A 22,904-nucleotide genomic window follows, 5' to 3' on the forward strand; every position below is an offset into this window, starting at 1 on the left:
AAGTACCTTCTTCTGTATTTCTGTGCTTTCTATAACTATCTAGCACAGTAACTTTTGCCTAAAACTGGAGGAATTCTATACCATATCCTACTATATCAACACTTAGAAAAGTACATTCTTTCATGAAAATCTCAAAGCTCAAGTTCATGGATCTTACTAAGCCTTAGGAATACGATGTGAATAATCTCAAGAAAACAAATTACATCAGTCATTTAGAGTTCTAATTTCTATTTAATTTCTAATTCATCCTAAATCAGAATTACTAAAACCAAGTGCAGCCCTCAAAATCTAACTGCAATGAGGTGACAGAAAAGTTATGTGCTCTACCAGCACCAGAACTGGAAACTGAATTCAGATTTTCCTAAAGCCATGCACTGTTTTGCATGTCAAATTCTTCCCAGGTACTGATGATGTCTTACATCAGAGGATTTCTATTGATTGCAGTGAAGATAATGAATACCAAGTATCTCCCAAACAGAATCCCTTTATCAACATCTTCTGCTGACCCAGGGCCTTGACATTCCTTATCTTAATTTCATCAGCATCACAAGACACTCACGGTAACATACGAAGGCAAAAATCAATTCTGATGGAAGTTACAGAAGTGAAATCAAGGCAGATACATTCTGTGAGCAGGAGAGCTACACAGCATCATTAATGGGATACATTTTATTAATTTCCCTGAACCTTACCTAACCCAGTGAAATCATTGGGTACACACACAAAAAGTTAGAGCTGAGAAAACAGATTGTAAACACTTAGTTCTAAAAGGCATCCTTGCACTGTGCAGTAACTAATATTTCTTGCAGTTTTATCTGCCAGCAAATGTGAAGCCCAGGCCACCAGGAAAGGAGAAGTACACCATTTCCATTCCTTCCTAATTGGACCCCAGAAATGGACACATTCAAACTGAAGATCAAATCTGCTGCTTTTTGGAATGAAACTGCTTTGTAACTGTGAGACTCCCTGTAAAGTTCTTAAACTAACTGCAAAATGTATCACCTGAATGAAAGTTAAATAGATTCATTACAAGCAAAGGTCAGCTCCTCATACGACCTCTACTTTTCATGAATAGCCTATTTATACTTGTATGAGAAATTAAAACAAAGAAACAACACAGGGCTGAACACCAGACACTCCAGAAAACTCTATTTTTTACCTTCAAAAGTGTATTTTCTCCAAAGATTTCTGAGTGTTTCAAAACCTCAGAGTGTAGGACACTCCTTCTGAATAAAACCAGTATTGTATCATTATCTGCCATAAGCACCCTTTCTTCCTGTGCCAAGCATCAAGGAACTGACAGTAGTGCACAGGAGTGCAAGCCTGGTTTTATAACCCTTGTCCCTCAGCTTTCCCAGCTCTCCTGAGATCTTCCTTGGCCTGAGGAACTGAGAATATGCTTTTAGAAGCACTACATCCCCTCAAAGCAATTCCTTATTACATAGTACTTAGCAAGATCCATGGTTTATGCCTTTGCTTTAAACCACAGAATCTGCATGCTTATGTTTACACATTTATATTAGATTTCCAAACCAATTTGTTAGTCCTGCAGCTTCTTTGCAACCCAGTTGTGCAATCTGTTTTCCCACATATCCTCTACTATGTAGGGCAGGATGACGGAATATCACCTCCCTGTTTATGAAGTGGTTTGCTGCCACCTTTGATGGGTTTTACCCTGGGTGATCCACTTAAGAGTCTGCTTCCACTTGTGTTTAGCACTATCACTGGATTCCATCCCTTCTTTCCAACTGGGAGTATGTCTGCTTTCTTCAATTATATGGAAGTCATGGAATTCCCAGGCCCAACTACATTTTTAAGAGTGCCATTAAAAGAAAGGCTGATTGTGCTCACCTCTATACAATAGCACAGGAAAAGCAAGAATACACAAAGGGAAATCAAGCATCAAAACAACTCCCACGTCTAAAAGCACCCAAGTCATCTGCCCATATGATGATTAGAAAACCCTTTGGCTTTTCCTCATTCCAGGGACACTGAACTTTGCCAGTGCATGTGAGAACAGCCAAGACACTGGGACTGAAAGCAGCTCTTTAAAGTCTGTTTCAAAGACTTGACAATAGGTCTTAGTGACACACAGGACACTGAAACCTTCCCAGGATTAACCCGTAGACCCAACAGATGCACTGTTAGCACATAATCTTCTATCCCTCAGAACTCCTCTGTCTGTCTTCCCTACTTCCCATCCCCATCCTCAAATGTCATACAGGACTTCAGTAGCTGTCAAGATAAGGCAAGACAACAATCCTTTTGTAGCTCTTCCTCAAATCATCTACCTGAAGTTCCTCTCCATGCTAAGCACTGGAATAACACGTATACGAGGCCCAGAAAAGAACACACCATCACAGGAACATGTCCTTTAAACAAGTGAGGTGCATTTGGCCATGAAAAATTGATTTCATCACTGATAAGCACTATCTACCCTAATTTTTAAACAAGCTTAACACAGCACTGGGGGTGCTTTTTTATGTTGTCTAAGTCAGTACCATATTTAAGAAACCTTTTCTCCTGTACTACAGAAGCTGGCTTATTATTTTGCCTTGGTTTTTTGCAAAAGCAAAATTTAGCAAGGTCTTTTACTGCTCAGCAGAAACCTGCATTGCAGCAGGTAGCCTATGCAGAAAATGTGCACAGTACCCAGGCAGGGTAACAAATCACCAACTCACTAAACTCCAGTGTGCCTTACGGTCACTGCAGAACAGCATTTATTTCACAGTGAACTCTAAACACACCAGGGGGAGATATAAAGGGAAACTTCATATGCAGAGAGCTGTTCATTATGGTTCTAAGACAACATGGAAAGACTGACTTTTCCATTCTATAATAGATGAATGCAAACTTCCAGCCACCTACAAAAACCATCAGGGACACCATTCTGCTTGACACTGTTCACATTGACAGACTTCCTTAGCCTTCACAAATGGATTTTTGCTTATTTTTTCAGCTACAAGGGCTAGGGAGACATCCTCCAGCACCATAGCAATGTCCAGGGACATATATTTCACTTTGCCCTGTCCTGCCCTGAAAAATATTCACAGCTCAGTTACAAATTACCAGCAGATTCTTACAGAGTAGTAAATGCAGTGACCAATCTGTCTAGATATTCTGTGAATGATGTAACTTACCTAGTTTTAGACTGCCACAGCTGAGACAGCCAGACCTCAAATATCTGTTCAACTCTTGACAATATTTTTTAAAAAACCCAAAAAAGTAGAAAAGACAAAAGAGGAAAACATTTGGTAACCTCATGGAATCCAACTGCATTTTTTATGCAGCTTTCAAACCTTACTTTTGAACTCTGGACTGCTGAGCTTTGTTACAAAAACCTCTGGCTCAGTTTTTCCCAAAAAGAGAAAAAAGTACATGCAACAAACCCAGCACAGCCTTGCAAAAAATAACATCAGACATGAAAAGTTACGCTGAACATCACGTCAAACAGACACGTGGAAAAATAGGTTCTTCCTTGAGAACCAAGGCCTCACTAATGTGTTCCAGACAACTGTCAGTAGTTGAAGCCATCTTACTTGCTGCTTGAAGATACTTTCAAATTTTTTAAACTGCCATCCTCTGTAAGGATTTCCTCCTCGATCTCAAGAACTTAATGCACTTAGAACTCAAGGCAGGTTATTTGCTAGCATTCTCCTGTCTTTTTTATTTCTCAGTGGTATTCATTTGACAGCAGTTTCAAGTTGTGAAAGCTCTTTCTGACATCTATCTGACCAATGAAAACTGTTACTCAAAGAGAGAGAACGAACATAAGCTTGCCAGCACTGAAAAACCGATGTTAATAACATTAACCTTTCTCTACCACCTACAAAAGAGAGAAGAAAAAAAAGAAAAAGCAGAAAAATAGAAGATTCCAGCCCCTAAGTACTTCAGGGACCTTGAGAGGCCCTGCCTCAAAAAGTGAAGTTATTCCACGAACAGCCACCACTCTATGCACCTGCCCAACCCTCTCCTCTTACTCTAAATTGTCTCTAAATTGTTCCAGCCAAACAGTAACTGGATTAACAGTGTCACCAAAATGCACTAGGAGTAACACCACATTCCTCAAAACCCACCAGCCCAAAACATATCACTCAACTGTAAAGTTACCACCACGCAGGCATCAAGAAGTCAAATACATCTGAAGGCATTCAGTACATTGCAGCATTAGAAATTCCGTGATCTTGAAACAGCTTTCACAAGTTAAATCACAACAAACTCTGGAAACTATCCCCCAAATCAGTAGGTCTAATACTGAGATGGAGCAGCCAGCAATGCCCTCCTACAACTGCACATATAAAATTCAGAGCATGTTGTCACTCTGAAACACTCAGGATGCATATAAACGTGTCAGCTACTATATAGCAAAACACTCCAAATTTTGGCAGAAAAATCAGTTGCCTTTTCATTTATCAAAGCCTGATGTGGGCAGATGGAGAACAAGCTTATGGCAGTAAAATCATTTTCCCAAAGCCGCAAAGAAAGCTTGGGCTATGCCCAGGATTAGAATAGTCCCTGGAGCAAATTCTTGGCCCAGCCTCTGTGAACCTAGCAGGATCTGAGTTGCTGTTAATTCACCTTTTTTCCCGTGTTTAAAAATGCTTGTAAGAGTTAAGACAGACTGCCTTAAGCAAATATTTCCTCACAAACTGAGAAACAAGTTACTACCAAAAAACCAAGGAAATGCTAAACAGAGAGGCAGTCCTGAAAACACCTCACTACAAGTTCATCCTATCATTTGCCATATGCTTTAGGGACGGATGCTTATTCGTTTCAAATTGAAATAAACCCATGGAAGTCAACAAATCTATGGCCTCCAGCTAAAGATCTGTCCCTATAAATTACCTCAAGTGTATTCAGGCAATTTCAAGCCTAAAGATTCCATACGCCATTAAACATTACTTGCAACATTATCCCTTAAATCACAGTCTTGTTTTCATCCTCCAGATGTTTCTCAGTAGGCAAATGTACACACGATAACCCAATGAGTGTCTCTTAGTGGGAGAGTAACAGGAAATTTCCCTTTGAGTAGGGTTTGCTCAAATGGCAGGACCCAAAATACAAAAATGGAATCCTTTTTCTGCCCACTTCTCAGCATTAGATGTTTGTGGGTTTGGTTTTTTGACACATTCACAGGCAGTAACTATGGGTTTCCCACAATCAGAACTCATATGGTAAAGGGCTCGTAACTATGATTTTTACCTCTTTAACTAAAAATCTTTACAATTTAATTTGCTGACCTATTTTTTCACAGCTAGAGAGAATTGTTAAATGATCTCTCCTTTTCTTGTTGCAGGCAATTACACGCAGAAATACCAAGTCATGCTAAATGAAAAGGAGACACAGTTTACTATTAGTTTTCGATGTGCCACAGAAATGAGCAGATGAATTGGCTCTTTTGGGTACTATTAGTTCCACATAGTTAGACATTACAGCCTGATATATGTTAGCCACGGCAGCAAGTCAGAGAATAGTGATGTCTATCAATTTGGGAGGTACACAATAATCCTCTGGGCTTACACACAGCCCTGTTTTACACAACAAGCTGAGACTGATGCCTTACATCTGTCTTTCTTATTCCTGGCAGCACGCTCCAGCACACATGCAAATTGATCCCCATAAACCAGTGCTGTACAGGCTGTCTCAAGCTGTTGAGCAGTTTTCTCACAACCCCTGCGCCATGTATTTAGGAAGTGATCTGCCACCACTACAATCATCATCAGTTTTGTCTCTGGCTTCCATAGCGTTGGCCAGATATGATGCTGGCTCTGCCCTGTGCTTTCCATGGACCTGTTAGCAACACTTAATTCACACTAAACGTGAATTTAACATCAACATTTCAAGTATATCTTAATCTGTCTATCGTTCCCTACCAAAATGGGAAAGTATGGTGATACTTTTATTTTCCCCAGCTATGCATCCCAGCTGACACTGCAGGCTCCATTTCCATCCTATTAAATCTCCCACTGAACAATAATAAATCTTTCTTCTAAGTTTTTGTTTTCAGAGCCTGGGGAAATACTGTCATTCTTTGGCCTTAAATTGTTTCACTAAAGAATGTGATCTGTGGACGGTGCACTTAGATGCGTATTTTCTTTGCTTTGGCATATCGAGAAGATACATTGTACTTAGCAATTCCTTGAAGCACAATCTTTAATAGCCGAAGATAAACAATCCTCATATCTGATGAGAAAACTTCATTAGGATTCAGCCAAGGATCCTGTTCTGCAGTAGACATTACTCGTTCTCAGCATCACACCGGGCAAAAAAAATGGCTCAGAGATCTCTCCAGAAAGGAGAGCTTGTGGTGCAAGTGCCAAAAGCCACTTATCCTGCAACAGTTCCTGGAAGGCAGATGCCTCTTGTCTACCTATTTTTATGGTATCTGTCAGACTATCCCACTTCCTCTGCAGTTCTTCTGTCTAGCAAAATACCAGCTGGTTATTTCTGGTCATTCTTTGGCTAAGCACTGACTAATCTGCTTCTTTGAACTCTGAAGATAAGCTCCTCTGTCCCTTCTTCTGCAATATCCAGAGATAAAAGAACAGTAATGGGTCATACATGAAAGTCAGAAAAGATACATAGGAGCTCTTTATGGTTTTCCTGAAGAAGACTGCTTTGCAAATGAAGGTTAGTGTCCATTAAAAGTTATCTTTTCTTTCCCAATCTCCAGACATTTTGTTTCAGTCTTTGCCAAAGACTATGGTAATGTTTATTTGTACCAAACTAATTTGACCAGGTTGTACCACCCTTTTAGCACAATGTATCAAAGTTTCCCAATCTTTAGATTTATCAAACTGGATTTTTAACACGATGAGTGTTAATACGCCTCCCCTCACAAGGTGGCATGGCATGTGACCAGTAGGAGGACCCAGGACACGAGGTTTATGCTCTTGCTGGTGGCATTTTCAGAAACCAAAGAGTCCTTCAGCTCAGACTGGGTTATTGACCTCAGCAGGGGTGGTGCCACCTATTCACACAACCTCACCCTCTGTTGCAGTAGATTTTCTCTGCTAACACTCTGTGTATCCCCCCCAGTCTCCCAGATGCTCCCATTTCTCTCCAAGCATTAGCATGGCTTCACATCCAGCAGCAAGGTATGGAGCTGCTGGGAGCTCGAGTGTAGGTAAAAGAACACATATTTTTAATGAGATTATTTTCCTAAGTCCTCCTACAGCGCAGGTTTAACAAAATAAGTCATTTACAAATAAAATTCTGTACTGAGAAAGTATTAGAATCTAACAAATTTTAACTTTCAAAGAAAGGAACTCAAACAATGTTACTGAAAAATCACAGAAAATAAGTGCCAAAAAGGAAACACCAGGCACTATCAACCTCCCCAGTAAAGCAAAAGTTATAATGTTACTAAAAAAATTAAATCAGGTACAAGTTTACATTTTGTTGCTTACATTTTGTTGCATAATAAGTTAAAAAACATTAATACTTTAAAATTTTTAAATTTCTGGCAGAAAACCTAAGGAGAAGAAAGCTGTGCACTGATTTTCATTACTTTCACTGCTGCCCATGAAGTTTCAATCCAGTAGTGATTTAAGAACTCAGAAAATTCAAACAATAAAGTGAAACTACACAAGGAATATTAAACATATATTTTCTATCATTAAGATTGATTTTCAGTTCCAGATACAAAGAATTACAAGTTCACCTTTGCCAATAAGCAAAGTGCATTTTTAAATTGGGAGAGCAGAGAAAATATGAAATGATCTATGAAAACCAAATTCTACTGGTATATCAGGCATTCATAAAGAAATTTGTTAACACATCCATGCCTTTGCACAAGCCTGCAACATCTGAGGTACTGTTTTATGGAACTGATACTACAGCAACTGGTTGAAAATACATTTGATTTTTCAGACTGCAGTGATGGTCCTTCAAAGGGCAGATGTACATCCACTTATGTGATGCAGCAAACACAGCAAGAGCAACAACTGAGGCTTGTACTAGAGGATCATTTATTTTCAATTTTATACATAAAATTCAAGCAGGGTTTTTATGGACAACACTTAACACCAATCACATGCAATAAACTCAATATTACTTTTTTTTCCCCTAACTATTTTCATGTGCTTTTAGTCAAGATACACATTTTTCACTCACTACAAGCTAGGGATGGCTGTAGGGCACATCATTCCCACACCACCCAGTTAGCACCAAGAGGTCTGCCTAAAACCCTCCCCATTCAGAGTTAAATTCTTTTCCCATAAGAAAAATTAACCCTCTACATACACCTGTCTCTAATGGCACAGTAGAATTCTCTCAGGGATAGGAGTAGGATCCATGACATCCATACAATTACTCGACAGTAATTACACCTAGTTACTTACACTTATTTGTATATTGAACCTTGCTACACAACTGTATTCTCATAGTTGGAACCTCTGAACCATCAAACATAGAGCTGCCTTTGACAGAATCTGAGCAGGGATCTGATGGCAAAACCGAAAACCAAATTTCAAGTGCCTAAAATGCCCTGCTATAGTTTAAATATAACAGATATTACATATGTTACATAACACAGATGTTAATTCATTTGAAGGATATTACCATTCTTACTGGTCTAAATATTGCACAGACTTATTTCAATCTTTTCCACACAAAATAAACCCCAACAAAACCTTGGAAAGGAAAAATAAAACAACAAAGGAAACCGTGACTGTGATTATTACACTAAGTAGCCTAGACAGTGTACTTGCACGTTCCTCATTCTTCATGAAGTCGTGTTATGGTGCTAGTTTTCCCTCATCATCAGAACCCTGTTTTAATTTCAAAATTCTTTGCGATGATCTTCTCTCATGAGGAAAGAATAAGTACTTAACAAAAGGAATTATTAAATTGCAATTTTCTAATGCAAAAATACAACAGGCTAGTATGTTTTAAAGGTTAGCATTTAAACACAAACTTAGCTGTTTTAACAAACTTCCACCACCGCAACAATTTTTTAATTTTTTGCTGTTCAAATCCATTATATCATTATCTAGCCTGTTCTAGATTCCACAGACTTCTACCATCATTTTGCCTGCCAGCTAAGGAAAAGATTTCATGAAGTGTGAAGCACTGCAGATTTTAGACCCACACTTCTGCTCAACAGCTATCAGTCTTGAACTTGACATCCATATGTTATTTTCTCCTCCCAAGAAAGTCACTTAGAGCTTTGAATGCCTGAAAAAAAAAAAATAGACAGGCCCTCTCTGGCCTCTCATTTCATTTCCAGTGAATGAAAATTGCATTTTGTTGTTATTAAGCACAGATTGACCTATACAAAAGGCTGTCTTCTGCCAGTGCTGCACGGCAATGGATTTTTTGTGCTTTAGATTTTATATGTAACACGGTTAGGACCAAACTCTATTTTCTACTGTAGTGGTGCAGCTGTAACAAGGATGACAGGGAAGCACAAGTGTCACCAATATCAGAACTCTACCTTGGGAATTTGAGTTCCATATTTCATTAACACTTCTGTGAGACCACAGCCCTGAAGCATCTGTCTTTTTGTAACTGATGTAATTAAACATCCTGAGAAACATGCAAAATGAGGGCTCTGCATACTATCATGGAGGAGCTTTATTCTGTATTTAGTCTTTACTTGGTTTTAAGTGTTTGCATGGGACTTGAAATGTAACCTTCTGAATAAATGTAATGTGCTCTACTCAAGAAAAAAAAATCTAAAAAGAAAATCTCTTCCCAGGTCTTTAGGAGTGAGAAATGCAATTCTGTATAATTCCTGAAAGACAAAACACAAAAACCAAGACTTTTCTCATTTTCAGTGATCCTGGAGAGTTCTGTTTAGGTTCTCAGATGAGACACTATAAACCCAGCCTGAGTGCTGAATGCCCATCATTTGTCCGAAATTCAGTGACCTTTAAAGGATTAAATATCCAAACTAAAGAGCTTCAGAACTATGACCCTTCCCCTACATTTTTTATTAGTAGTGTTATTATGATTCACAGCTGTGCCCAGGGTATACTAAGTATTGTGCAAACATCAGGGAAAGCCCGCATATATTTAATTTTTCAGCATGAATAGGAATGGGCCACAGAGAAAATTATATATTTGTCAATAAATTAATATAGTCGCTCCCCATCTCAGTTGCCTGAGCAGTAGGTCTGAGATGAGGAGCGACAGATTACATCAGTACATCCATGTGTGAGCATCCAGAGGACAGCACCTTCATTTGCTCAATGTTTGTCCCATGTAACTTCATTTGCATGCACCAGAGTGGAGGAAAACCAGGAATCATGTCCTACAGCTAACCCATTTGAGACTTTATGACTCAGTGTAGTCATTCCAATAACAAAAGTGGACCTGGATACAGAATTTCTAAGTTTGTTGGCATTTATAACTGTTAGAATCTGAGTTAGCATAAAGCATTAATCTGAAAGCAGGACATACCCTGAAATTTGTAAGCATATGCACCATAGATTTCAAACAAAATGCCTCTCAGTGTGTGGAAGCTCCCTATGATAAATCATTTTTCAGCAATTCATTCTGAAACACAAATAGTTTTTTATATAAAATCAGAATGTCAGTGTCTGCATTTACATTTAATATCTTATCCATGGGCCAACAGCTAATCCTGTGAAATACTCCCGCTCACAGAATTCTACCTATTGAATTTCCACCTGAGATTTGATACAGATAAATGGAATTCACCTTCTCAAAATACCAGCACCTCTTATTACACCAGATTAAACACTTACCAGGATCTGACCTTTTGCTGCACTCAGTTAATTTCTGTACAGCTGAGCCTTACCTGTGCCTGTGGTGAGCTGAAAGGAGGGATGTCCAGAGCAGCCCTGAGCACCCACCTGCCTACAATATTTCCCCTGCAAACAGTTCTGTCCCTCTCCCAGGGAGCAGGGCCGATGCAGACCTGCCCTGGCCACGCTGGGACAGGCTTCACAAAGCTCACATTTACATTCTAAATCTTCTCTCAGTCTCCGACTACAAAGAAAGCCTTCAGTGCAGAATTTGGTCTATACATTGTTTGGATGTATTGATGTGACTCCTCCATTCACTGTGAAACAATTTTGGCTAATCAGATCAGGAAGATGAATGAACACGCTGCTTTCTGTGAATCACAAGTCTACACTGGACAAAAAATACCAGACAGAATGAGCTTGTTTTCTGCTTTGACAATATTATCAGAGATTAGCTGCCTGAGTAGAAACTGAACTGTAACAGCAGAAGCTGTATTTGTATATTTTTCAAAACTATGCTTTAGTAACATAAATGTCAAGAAAATAAGAATAATGGGTTTCAAAGCACCAGAGTTCCATTCCACCTGTTCTCTATCATGATTCTTAAACTAGGCTCAGTATGAACACAAAATACTGCAGCTACAGAAAGAAATAATAGTTGTTATTATTAAATGACTGCAGCCTTATACTACACAGATATACACTGCAAAAAAAGGAAAAGATGTTCATATTCTGTTATCATTCTTTATTCTGTTATCATTCTTTGCTTATATTACTGTAATCCAGAAATAATTATATTAGAATTATTATTCTGGCACTTACTTGGGGTGCTAAGGAATAATTTAATGTTCATTTTAATAAGCTTTATCATGCTCAGACTCTGTTTATTGCTATATATTTATAACAATGTAAATCCACTCTTGATGAGAATTCTACAAGCATGCATATTTCAGGCAGCATCTAAATGAAGAGCAAAATGAATTTGTTCACCAGGTATTGATTAGCATTTGATCATAAAAGTATTGTACAAAAAAAACCAGTGCCAGAATATTTTGATAACACCAAATTTTCAGCCACTAAAGATGATACATGGGGCTCCACTGACCTCAAGAATCTCACACATTTAAGTCTATAGAGATTTTACTGAAGCCTTGTGCAATTTCATGCTGGAGAGCAACATCTGCAACAGCTCTCAGAGCCATGAGACCACAGTAGTTACCACAGAGTGCAGGAGCTGCGTTAGAGATGGCAGCTGGAACTTCCAAACAGTCTTTTACAAATACAGCATTTCTGTAGTAAAATTAAGTTTATTAAGTACTAATGATAGTAAGAGATCTGTTCTTTCAGCTAAGTGGAAAAGCTGATTTCATGGTCTAAGCCCTACTTGTCAATATTAGTGAATGGAAGGTGACAACTTCATTTTCCTTTAAGCAGTCATTCTGCTCCATACCCAGCCTAGCCTGGTTCAGCTTTGCAAACCCAGACACCAAACACAGTCTGGTGTACACATCAGCATTTCATCTCCTCTGTTGCACTATCTCAGGCCACAAAAGAGCCCATCTCAGAGACAATACATATCACATACCTGTTTTGCAGCAAATATATGACATATAGATATAGGCATATCACAACTGTAATTTCTGCACTTTTATAATACTCCATACACAGGTTCTTTCTAACAGTAAGTCTAACATACAGAGCTCAGACCACTGAGGGCATTATCACTCTCTACAGTTCCCTGAAAGGAGGTTGTAGTGAGGTGGGAGTCACTCTCTTCTCCCAGGCAACAAGCGACAGGATGAGAGGACGGCCTCAAGTTGTGCCAGGGGAAGCTTAGATTAGATATTAGAAAAAATTTAATCTCTGAAAGTCTGGTCAGGCCCTGGAACAGGCCGCACAGGGAAGTGGTGGAATCATCATCTCTGGAAGTGTTCAAAAAATGTGTGAATGTGGCACTTAGGGACACGGTTTAGTCATGAACCTGACAGTGCTGGGTTAACAATCAGACTCGATGATCCTAGAGACCTTTGCCAACCTTAAAATTTTATGATTCTATGATTTCAAGCCTCATTTCCCATAGATCATTACCTAATAAGGAAGATACTTTATGTATTCAAATCAACATGAGATTTTTCAATCTCTTTCAAAATTACCAAGTGAAAGGTCAGAGTTCAACTAGGGCAGCGTCATAATCCCACCAAAAGAAAACACTGCATACCAGTCAAGATAAACCATTCCAACTTACTCAAATGCTGGCAAAATATAGTGTTGGAGGCAACTGCTAGCCTTGAAGTAAAGGGTGGGGAGTGGACCACAAAAAAGGAAAGGAAGTTTTGTTACAAACACTTGTTTGGAAAAGGAGGCTCCTGCACCTCTTCCCTATTCTCCACATGGGCATCATTCCCCTTAGTGTTTTTCCTGCCTTTCATGTCCTCCATTCTTTCAAGTACAGTTATCAAATAACATCAGATATATATATATCAGTTATCAGACTATATCATGTGGGATACACTTGCAAGAAAGTATTTTGAAACCTATAAATAAAACAGAAATTTAAATGAGGAATTTATGGGGGAGTCAGGAAGAGCAGTGAGAATAGTCAGTGTAGCCCCACAATTACCACAACAAGTCCCCGTTTTTCACTGGAATGGAACACCAGGGCTGTATTTCTAACACTTCACCATTACAGACAGGAGGTAAAATGGAAGGAGGATGCTTTAAATAGCAGTTGTTTGCAAAGAATTGTCAGTGTCAGATACCCCAAAATGACAATTAGACATTTCTATCAAACAGGCAGCAAACTCTGGTCACCTGGCATCTCTCCCAACTCATGGATTGGCTAGAGGAACCTGCTAAAAGGACAGCACTGAGGAAGAGAGAAGCCAGTGTGAGACAATAAAATGAGCAGAACTTCTGATTTTGCATGGGGACAGCAAGGTGATCCCAGAAGTCACTGTATTTTCCTCAAAGATTGAAAATTTGTAATAGTAAACACATGAAAAGCCCTGGCAATGCTTTTGTGGCATGTAAGTTTACTGCCAGCTACCTATTAAGAGATTCCATACAGATTTAATATGTATCTGTGTGGTGATTCCTCTTTCATTCTTTATAAATTTAGCCTCAGCAAACCATGAGGAAAGATACATTCCAAAAACATATAAATAGTCTGCCACTGATTTCAGTAGGTCAGTGCCTGTCCCCTCCAGCTGAATATGCAGCCACAGTATATCCAGACAGGGACTACATTTTTTGCTGTTGTTTGTTTGTTTGTTTCTCTAAACACTACCAGAGTGACAAAAATAAGGAAAGAAAAAAAAATTCAGCCTAAATAATCTTTAAAAATGTTTTATATTATCCTTTTAAAAGACACAGTTTTAGTTATCTATATTACATTTAATTCTTGCAACCCTGACAAATGAACACATAAAATAAAATTAAGCCATGTCACAATACTCCCTAAAACTATAGTGCTAATAGGTAACAAAGTTATTCTGTAACATAGCATTACCTTTAGGTTGCTTCAGTAGCAAAGACAGACCACTGTATTTCCATGAAGCAGAACAAAATGGAAACTTGTTTCACTCTCTTGTTAACATTCAAATTCTTTACAGTGTCAGATTCTGCTTTTAAGTGTTCCTTCTCTTTTTTCTCATTTCTGAACCAAGGTATTGTACCTGTGTTTCCATATGAACTGCTCTGAGTAATATATGTTAAGTTTTCAGAGACCATTTGGTCAGATTTTAATCACCTCTCCTGGGAGCTGACACCAACTTCCAGCAGCAGGTCATACAATGGAGATTAGAATAACAAAAGACATGCTGCTGTGATTCCAAAAAAAAAAGGGAAAAAATAATACAAGTCTGTCTTTATCAAGCTTAAGAATGGTGTTTTGAGACTTCTTTGATGTCTCCTAGACAGAGCCCTCCTTTTGTTTGTATAAAAGCATAAATTCAATCACTTCTGCTTTTTCTTTCTCTAAAACAGAGAATGTGCCACTGCAAAGATTTTGTTTCAGATTCCTTCTTTCTTTTTGTCTTTAATGTTTTACTTAATTGCCCAATATAGAAAGCTTCTATTTTGCAAATTTGCATTGAACTAAAATTTGTATTTACACAATGTTGCATTTCCTGCCATTTTGAAATAAAAGAAATATATTTCCTTTTTTTTTCCATATAAAAGTGTTTGGGGTTTAGTTTGGAATTTTTTTTCCTGCTCAAATTCTTTGTTTAAAGGTAAATGAGAAAAATGTCATGAAATTTATAGAAAAGCACTGGTCTAATCTCTTCCAGATTAGCATTGTCTTAGGTTATCTGTCAGCGTAATACAGATAAATTATATATTTCTCCCTTACAATTCACTATTCTTTATTATAGCCTTCCCACTACAAATCCCAAACAGATTAAAAGTTGGCTTATTTGACCTCTTTGGTAAAAGGCAACCCACTGCATAAGGATTTTTACACTACTCTCCAAAATGAACAGTTCCACATGTATAAATGCTAGCAGGAACCAACATCTCCTGTTTCTTTCTCCGACCTTCAACAACCCTCTATTCTGCAGAAAAAAACCCAACAGTTTTACTAGTTTATAAGCACCATGCAGACACAGGCAGCCTAGAGAGAAACCTCTTTAGCAGTTGCAAAGAAAAAAACATGAGAAAGCTTCCACAAAGAAATTCTGAGAGACCAAAAGAAAAACATAAGGGAAGAGGTGTGAAGATTGAAAATATTCCCAATACTCACTGAAAGCAGCCACTGCAAGAGCCAATGTGACAATAATGGAGACCCAGGAAACCCACAATGCCTTCTTTCTGTAGCTTTGAGCTTCATGAGGTTTTAGCCTCGTACTGCTTTCTAGTAAACCTGATAAGCAATAAGCAAAGAATGTATGAGCAATGCATTGCCCCTTTTAAAAAACCAGCTGTGTTAGTTCAGCCTTAGAAAACACATTTACATTCTATGTTACACACAGAAGCAATACAGGCTCAAAACTGCTCACATTATTAAGGTTAGGTGAATGAGGCCACCAGAAACATGTGAGTAAGCAAGAAGAGCACACACAAGCTGTTTTGATTCCACACAGAAAGACCCACAGATGAATCCCTTAAAAAGAGCACTGCATTCCAGTTATGGAAATTCACAAATCATTATGACTTCCACCTGCACCTTTACACAAGAAATGGCTCAGTCCTCTACTCCCTCAGATTAAAACTTGTTTCAGAACTTGAGCATCCTGGGGATAATTAACATAGGAGAAAAACTTGTGCTCACCAGTCCCTGTGGAATAACCTCCCAATGCACAGGGATACACCACACATATTGATCATCAAAGGACAAGCAGGCATGCCTCAGAATCAAAGCTATCACAGCTGAAAAAGCCTCTTGAAGCATCTTGTCCCTCATCTGGGTTAAGAACACATTCCCATCTAGAACCAACTGAAGAAGCAATTCTGCCCTTGCTGCAATCAGTGCAGAAGTCTGTTGAACACAAGGAAATGCTATTGCTTTTTCTCTTTTTTGATGCTTTCAATCTGTGGCAGTCTTTTGTCCACTGATCTTAAATCACAGAGAATGCAGGTTAAACATAAATTAACGACATCCTTTGGTTTTTATTCTCTCAGTCTGAGTCTTAAGCCACTCTTAAAATGTCTTCAGAATTTTATGTATTTCCATTCTGTACATCCCATTCTGATTATTTTATGCTTAATACAACTTGACATATACATTCTTTTTTTCATCAAGTTTCAGCTCAAATCTGCTTAACTGGAGAGAAAACCTGATGGTTTTAAATTTCTTAATGAGTTACTCCAGAAGATGTGGGTGGTTCCTCTCAGATTATGAGCACTTTTCTGAGAGACTTGCCTGCCCTGAATGCATTGAACTGAGACAGAGGTTTAACAGCACAACTTTCAGTAGCTGGTCTGAGGTCTTAGACAAAGGGTGGAGAACAGGGGCTCTGTAAGACTCAGCACCAGATTAAAACATAAGAGTTGAAGCTGTTACTATCCTCATCTTCCCCAGTTTTCCCTCTGATGGCTATTGCCACTTTCAAGGCAGGGACATCTGATCTGGTTCTCATGAATCCACACGATGTTTAACCAAGTTTATTAACCTTTAACAGATATTAATTTCAACTGACTGTAATATACTGGCTGAAAACTGCAATGGTTTTGGAATCAATTCAGAACTGAATCAGACATCTCTGCCCTGGGGGCAGCATTGTGTCAGCAGAGGGGCAGGCATCCAGAGGTGGTGAAATTTGAGCCATCAGATTTTATTCTGCCACTTGGAGTCTGTTAAAATTACAGGTTCTAATCCTGGCATAATTGGTGGGATTCATGCTGTCTTGGAAAAATTCTTCCTGCTTTTTACACCTCAGCTACAATAAAGCACAGAGGGTTTCTTTATAGGAGTTCAGAAAGCCACTCTGAGAATTTCATGCTTGTACCGTATTTTTAGAAAATTTAAAATATTATCACACTTTGTGCTGCTGCATTCTCCCTGCTTTATGAACGGGAAAGCATCTACAAACTTGCATGGACCAGGCCCTATACAAAAATTATTATGTCTATTTCTTATTACATGCGTTATTTGTCTAATACATGAAAACTGATAGATGACAACTCCAAAAGGTTTGAGTCTTTTACTCATAGTGCTGCACAGTTATTTCTCACATGCCTGCTTTCACTTGTGTGATTTTTTTTTTTTTTTTCCACAAATGTTTGGCCTATCTTCTGCTACTATATATAAAGATGTACAGTTTAATTGCTGTCTGGTATGAGGTAATTTAACAACACATCTTGAAACATGGGAGGGATTTCTACTAATATAACCATAGAGAAAACACATCTTCTCATGTTTTGTGTACTCACCCCTCCTGTCCCCTCCCCAAACCAAGGATTTTAAATTATGGCCCACATCTTGTTGGAATGTAAAGCAGAGGTTTTTCTCAGCCAGTTTTGGTTCTCAATATTTCAAACCTCAAATAAACATAGATCAGAATGACACATATCCGCACCTGTTTCTTTATTTAAAGACATCTTTTAATTCATGGCTACAGCTCACTAGTACCTGGGAAGTCCAACATACACAGTTGATACTTACAAATCAAGCAATATCCTAATTAAACTGAGGAATGAATAATAAGCCCCAGAGCTAGTGCAGCACTCCTGATTATTATTCACATGTCAAGCACGTGTCCAGTATGACAGAGACTGAGATCTCTATAAAACTCAACCACTTCTGCCGTGTGTGTGTGTGTGCGCGTGTGTGTTCCTCTGTCTCTCAAAATGGCTGGCATATTCTGGCTGTCAGCGATGTGATCCCCTCCTTCCTGAAATAATTCAAATACATCCTCTGTATTCAAAATTTTCACCCCCAAGAAAGATCATAAAATTGTTATGAGTGTCCTGGGGCCAGCATGGAAAAATACAAACTCATTCACATGACTACCAAGCCCGTAGAACAAAAATTATTTAGGAGAAAAGACAGCTCATTAATTTACACACAAGAACAAAAGTCACAAGGTAAACCTCCATATTTTTTTCACTGACCATAAGAAAGCAAGTTTTAAGCATCCACAGGAGGATGAAAGTTAATCTTTCATCTGCTACAGAATGTTTTGCACTGCTACAAAAATAAAAAGCTAGCATCTACAATTGGAATTCCTCCGCCCTGAAATTAACATACTGAGTAATTTTATTGTCAATAATTTATTTAACACATGGATATCCTTAAGGTTTAGAAAACATGATGAACTGGCTAAATCCACTGGATTTTTAATTTATCTTTCAGTATCTTCACATATTAACAGATTTTCTTCCCATAAAAAAATCAGAGGGAGAAAAAAACCTGCCTAACAGTTGCAGAACACAAGCTTGGCATATTTGTGATGTGATTCTAGGATATTCTTTACCATATGCTGACTTACCAGAAGTACTTTTCTGTTTGGCTAAGGGATCATTTTAAAATGTCAAGTTAGAAATTGTGGAAGAGACAAGGCTAATAAAAAAACCTGTTCACCTAAGGATGTTAATTTAGGGATCCCATCCACAAAATTATCACTTATTTTGGATCTGGCTCTTAAAGAGCAAATATCTTATTCCAAAATTTAGGGTTAGCATTTATTTTTAGCAAACATGGAAGCATCATCTCTGTAACTGCATCTGGTGTGATTCATTGGAAAGGACTGTAGGCAAAAGTACAATCTAAAAGGACAGACTGTTAACATTTTCAACGGGGACAACCTGCAAAAAGCATACCAGATTTCCCTCTACAATGACTGGGAATTATCCTGGTATAGATGGAATCAGTAACTACAGGACAGGCTAAAAGAAAGGCACTGCAAGGGCCATAGAAAGAGCATGAAGGTAAGGAAGAAAAGAAAATCAGCAGCTTTAGCTTCATCTCCCTCATAGAAAGAGATAGGTTAGGTACAATAGACACTATCTTTGGAATTACCCTTAATGCCAAAAGGGACAGCTTTCACCTTTATCTCTGTCATACTGGGCACGAATTTAAAATTTCTGTAATCAAACTTCTGTGTTTGAACAACAATGAAAATTCCTCACTCATTTAAAAGAGAGCTGAAGCCTCAGATTGCCGTCAGGCAGGCACAATGCCTGTCCTCAGCCACTGGCAGTGACAGTGAGGGTACCCCTTGAACAAGGGGTGTCCCCTGCCCCAACACAACTGGAACCTGTGAGAAAGGTGGTGAATGCTCTTCCCCCCACTTCTCTACTTTGTGTCTACTATTTGTGAGCAGGCACAGGTTTTGGGAAGCTGGGCAAAGAACAGGAGATAGAGGAGAGTACATGCAAAGAGGTTATGTGGATGAAGACCGAGAGCACAAAAGGGACTCCTGGATGATGAAAACAAAATGGAAAAGGAAGAAAAGGCAACAGGGAGGCTAAGGGAAATCAGTACATGAAATTAAAAGATGGAGACAAATTGCGTGGAAGAGGAGCCTGGAGGCGTTGTGGAGGACAGGGCAGTGGGGAGGGTTAAAATGGCAGCTGCCTTTGTGGGTGGCAGGTGAGCAAGTGCCTCACACACCCTGAACAGATGTCCGAAATGGATGTGCTTCGCACTAAAGCGTATGGCTGTTTGGAAGCAGGCAGCTTTCCATTCCTGGTCAGGTATTTAAGTAAATAACAAAAAAAAAAAAAAAAAAAGGAGCTGTGTGGAAGTGCACAGTTCGGTGGGGGAAGGGAGACAAGGCGTGAGACAAGTGCCCCGACTTCAACCCCCAGCCCGGCTGGGGCGAGCCCCCCAGAAACGCCCCGATGTGCCCCTGCTCGGGGGGCGGCTGCGACCACCCCGCCGGCTTGGGCACCTCAGCGGCCTCCCGAGGAAGCCTCCGGCCCTGCCTGGCCCTCCCGGGGGACCCGGGAGCCCCGCCGCCACCCGCGCCCCTCGCCCGGGCGCTGCCTGTGGAGCCATGTGCCGCCGGCAGCCGTTCCCCCGCCAGGCAGGCAAGTTCTCGGGCGAGGTGGGAACAGCCACGAATAGAGTTTATAAAAATACTTCAAAGCTGTCGCGGAGCGCTCGCACGGGAGCTAAAACGGGGAAGAGCTTCGAGGGCGGCGCGGGGGAATGCTCAGCGGGTGCCAGCGGCGGGATGAGGGGTAGGCGAGGGGGGCTGGAGGGGGCAGTTCGGGCGGCAAGAGCCGGTGTGCGGCTGCCAGGGCTGGAGGGGAGGGGGCAGGGCTGCTGCGGCGGCAGGGAGAGGGTATGGGTCCAGGAGAGCGAGTGAGAGGATGCTGCGGGAGGGTGTCGGAGGAGCCGTCGGGGTGGGTGTCAGGCGCCTCGGGACGCAGGAGAGGTGGTGGGGCTCGCCCCAGCGGAGGGCAGCGTGCGGGAAGGCGGGGGACGGACGGACGGACGGACGCTCACCTCTGTCCTCCGGCCCCTCGCTGAACTGCCCGCTCTCCCCGATCCGCAGCTGCTCCTGCTGCTGCTCCCGGGGAGCCGCCGGCGGGTTGGCCCCGGGGGGCTGCACGATGGCGGGGTCCGGAGTGGTGTCCAGGGGGGCAGCGGGCGGCTCCATTTCTTGCGGGGCGGCGGGAAGCGGCCGGCGGCTGTGGCAGGGAAGCGAGGAGCGAGCGGAGCATCCAGCCCGGGTGCGAGCCCGGGGAGAGGAGGAGACTTCGGCTCAGAGCATCAGGGAGACGCGGACGGGCAGCGAACAAACTCCGGGCGCTCCTCGCCAGCCGCTGCCCGCGGCCGCCTCATCACTGCCCGCGGCGGAGAGGGGCAGGTGGGAGCGCGGTGCCGCCTCCCGGCGCTGCCCGTCCCCTCCCCGCCCCGCCGAGCTCCGCCGGCGGCGGGAGCTGCTCAGGAAGCGGGAGCCTCCTCAGCCTCCCCTCGCCATGGCGGGCTCTGCCTCCTCCTTCTCCCGGAGCCGAGCCTCAGGGGGAAGAGCTGTCCAGGGACTGTCCAAAGCAGGAGCGCTCCCGCCGCTCCCGAGGGCTGCGGATGCCGGCCCTGCGCAGCGAGGCCCCGTCCGCCTCGCCTCCCCTCACACAGGTAAAGACCCAGCTCCCCTTTGCTGGGGATTTGCTCATCCTCCATCTGCCTTTGCCCTTTTTCGGGATCAGAGTAGAATCGCCTCACACCGGCACCTCTCAGACCCCGCAGCACTAACGTTCTGTCACACACTCAGAGCTGCCTTAAAACTGCCCTCGAACGTACAGCAATCTCATGCTGAAGCATGGGGTTAGACTCGCTGGCGTTCAGAGCTGTCCTCAGATTGCTCACCTGCCTTTCCTAGGGCTGCAGAAGAACATAGGAACAAAACTAAAATCTCAGGAGCACAGAAATGTTTTTTTTAAATGTAAAATTTTACAGATAAATTTGTGCCAGGGCTGCTTGCTTCTTCTCTGCTGGTTTCTAATGACTAGATGGAGAGGTGCAAACAAACAAAGCATTCTTTGTGCGAGCACAGTCTCCCAGCTGCATGCTTACTCGCATGCAGATATTTTGAAGCTGTATCATGTTTTGACTTGAAAAATTTTTCTAGGAAAATATCAGAAGACATTGTAGCCCTGGTCCTTAGGTGATACATAAGGATACGATCCCCATTTAAGTTACATGAAGATGAAGTTGCCTTTCTCCTTTGAGAAACTAGTGAATTTGGGCAGTCTAGAAAGGCCAGCAGGAAATTAATATTTATGCCAACATAGGGACATGAGTTTATAAACTGTCAGAATCCTGCTGATGTCAGCCTTACAAAAAGTTTTGTAGCAGTTTAGTAATATCTGTCTAAAAATGGTCAGTGCAACGTTATTATCAAAATGTCTTAATTTTAAAAAATACTTCTTACCACTGTGTGCTAATCTTCAAAATCTTTTCATCTGAATTTTAAATCATTAATTATTTGAAAAAGTATAAGTAGAAGTATAAGTAAATGTTAAGTGGCATAAAATACTGGTTTAGAAACTGATTGGCATTTTGACAATCTTGTGGAATGAAGATGGCTGTTGTAATGTGAGGGATTGGTGTCTTTACCTAATCTTACGATTTCTTTGTGTATAGTCTATCATACCTACTATATGAAGTATTTTGATGTCTTCATGTCTTTCACCTAAATTTCACCTTCACCCCTAGCTATCCCTAGCCTGCTTTGCGATCCCAGAGCTCTTGCTCTTCTAGTTGGATCAGCATTAATATGAATATAAGCAATGCCAAAATTAATTGCTTTTTCCTGATGAAATGGATAGTAAATTACAACGTGCCTATTTGATATTAATGTCAAAAGAGGTTTGTTCTCACGTGCATAAGTTAACACAAGTGAGTTATTTTGAGGGATGTGTTATTTTGAGGTTTGGGCTGAGTTGTGAGGGGTTGAAAACTAGCAACTCAAATTAAAAAAAAAAACCTGTGATTTTTTTAAAGGCTGTTTATTAAGCTCTGGTTACCTTGAACCTGCAAGATGCTAGAGCAGATGGATGTATGCCCATGAGAGGTGAATGAAAAGTAGAAAAAGCTCACCTTTTGTTGTTTACCATAAAAATAGATGTCTCTATCACTTAAAATGTGTCTTTAAAGTGAGAATCCTTAAATGAATAGAATCAGTTTTGTAACCTGGTCAGAGACAAGAAATGGGGACCAACAACTTTTCAAGACCTTGCAAGGATACAGAAACCTTTGGTGAGTCAGGCTGGGGAGACACCATCCCATGCAGAGTGCAGCCA

General features: G+C 40.7%; 2 protein-coding genes across 3 annotated transcripts in view; one reads left to right on the forward strand and one right to left on the reverse strand.

The window, feature by feature from the left end:
- Positions 1-20,758, reverse strand: part of TMEM163 (transmembrane protein 163) — a 90,104-nt gene extending 69,346 nt beyond the window's left edge. Inside the window, exons 1-2 of the mRNA XM_048309680.1 lie at positions 20,605-20,758; positions 15,454-15,573 (exon numbers count right to left, since the gene is read on the reverse strand). Of these exons, the coding sequence (XP_048165637.1) occupies positions 15,454-15,573; positions 20,605-20,758 (274 nt within the window). The remainder of the gene's footprint in view (positions 1-15,453; positions 15,574-20,604) is intronic.
- ACMSD (aminocarboxymuconate semialdehyde decarboxylase) overlaps positions 19,980-22,904 on the forward strand; it is a 38,708-nt gene continuing 35,783 nt past the window's right edge. The window contains exon 1 of one of the 2 annotated variants that reach the window (XM_048309678.1): positions 19,980-20,183. In XM_048309678.1, coding sequence (XP_048165635.1) covers positions 19,995-20,183 — 189 coding nt within the window. In that variant the 5' untranslated portion in view covers positions 19,980-19,994. Of the gene's footprint in view, positions 20,184-20,711; positions 21,238-22,904 lie in introns of those variants that run through there. The other variant, XM_048309677.1, reaches the window with a different exon arrangement.

The sequence above is a fragment of the Corvus hawaiiensis genome, chromosome 7 (genome assembly GCF_020740725.1).
Source record: "Corvus hawaiiensis isolate bCorHaw1 chromosome 7, bCorHaw1.pri.cur, whole genome shotgun sequence".
Classification (NCBI taxonomy): Eukaryota; Metazoa; Chordata; class Aves; order Passeriformes; family Corvidae; genus Corvus; species Corvus hawaiiensis.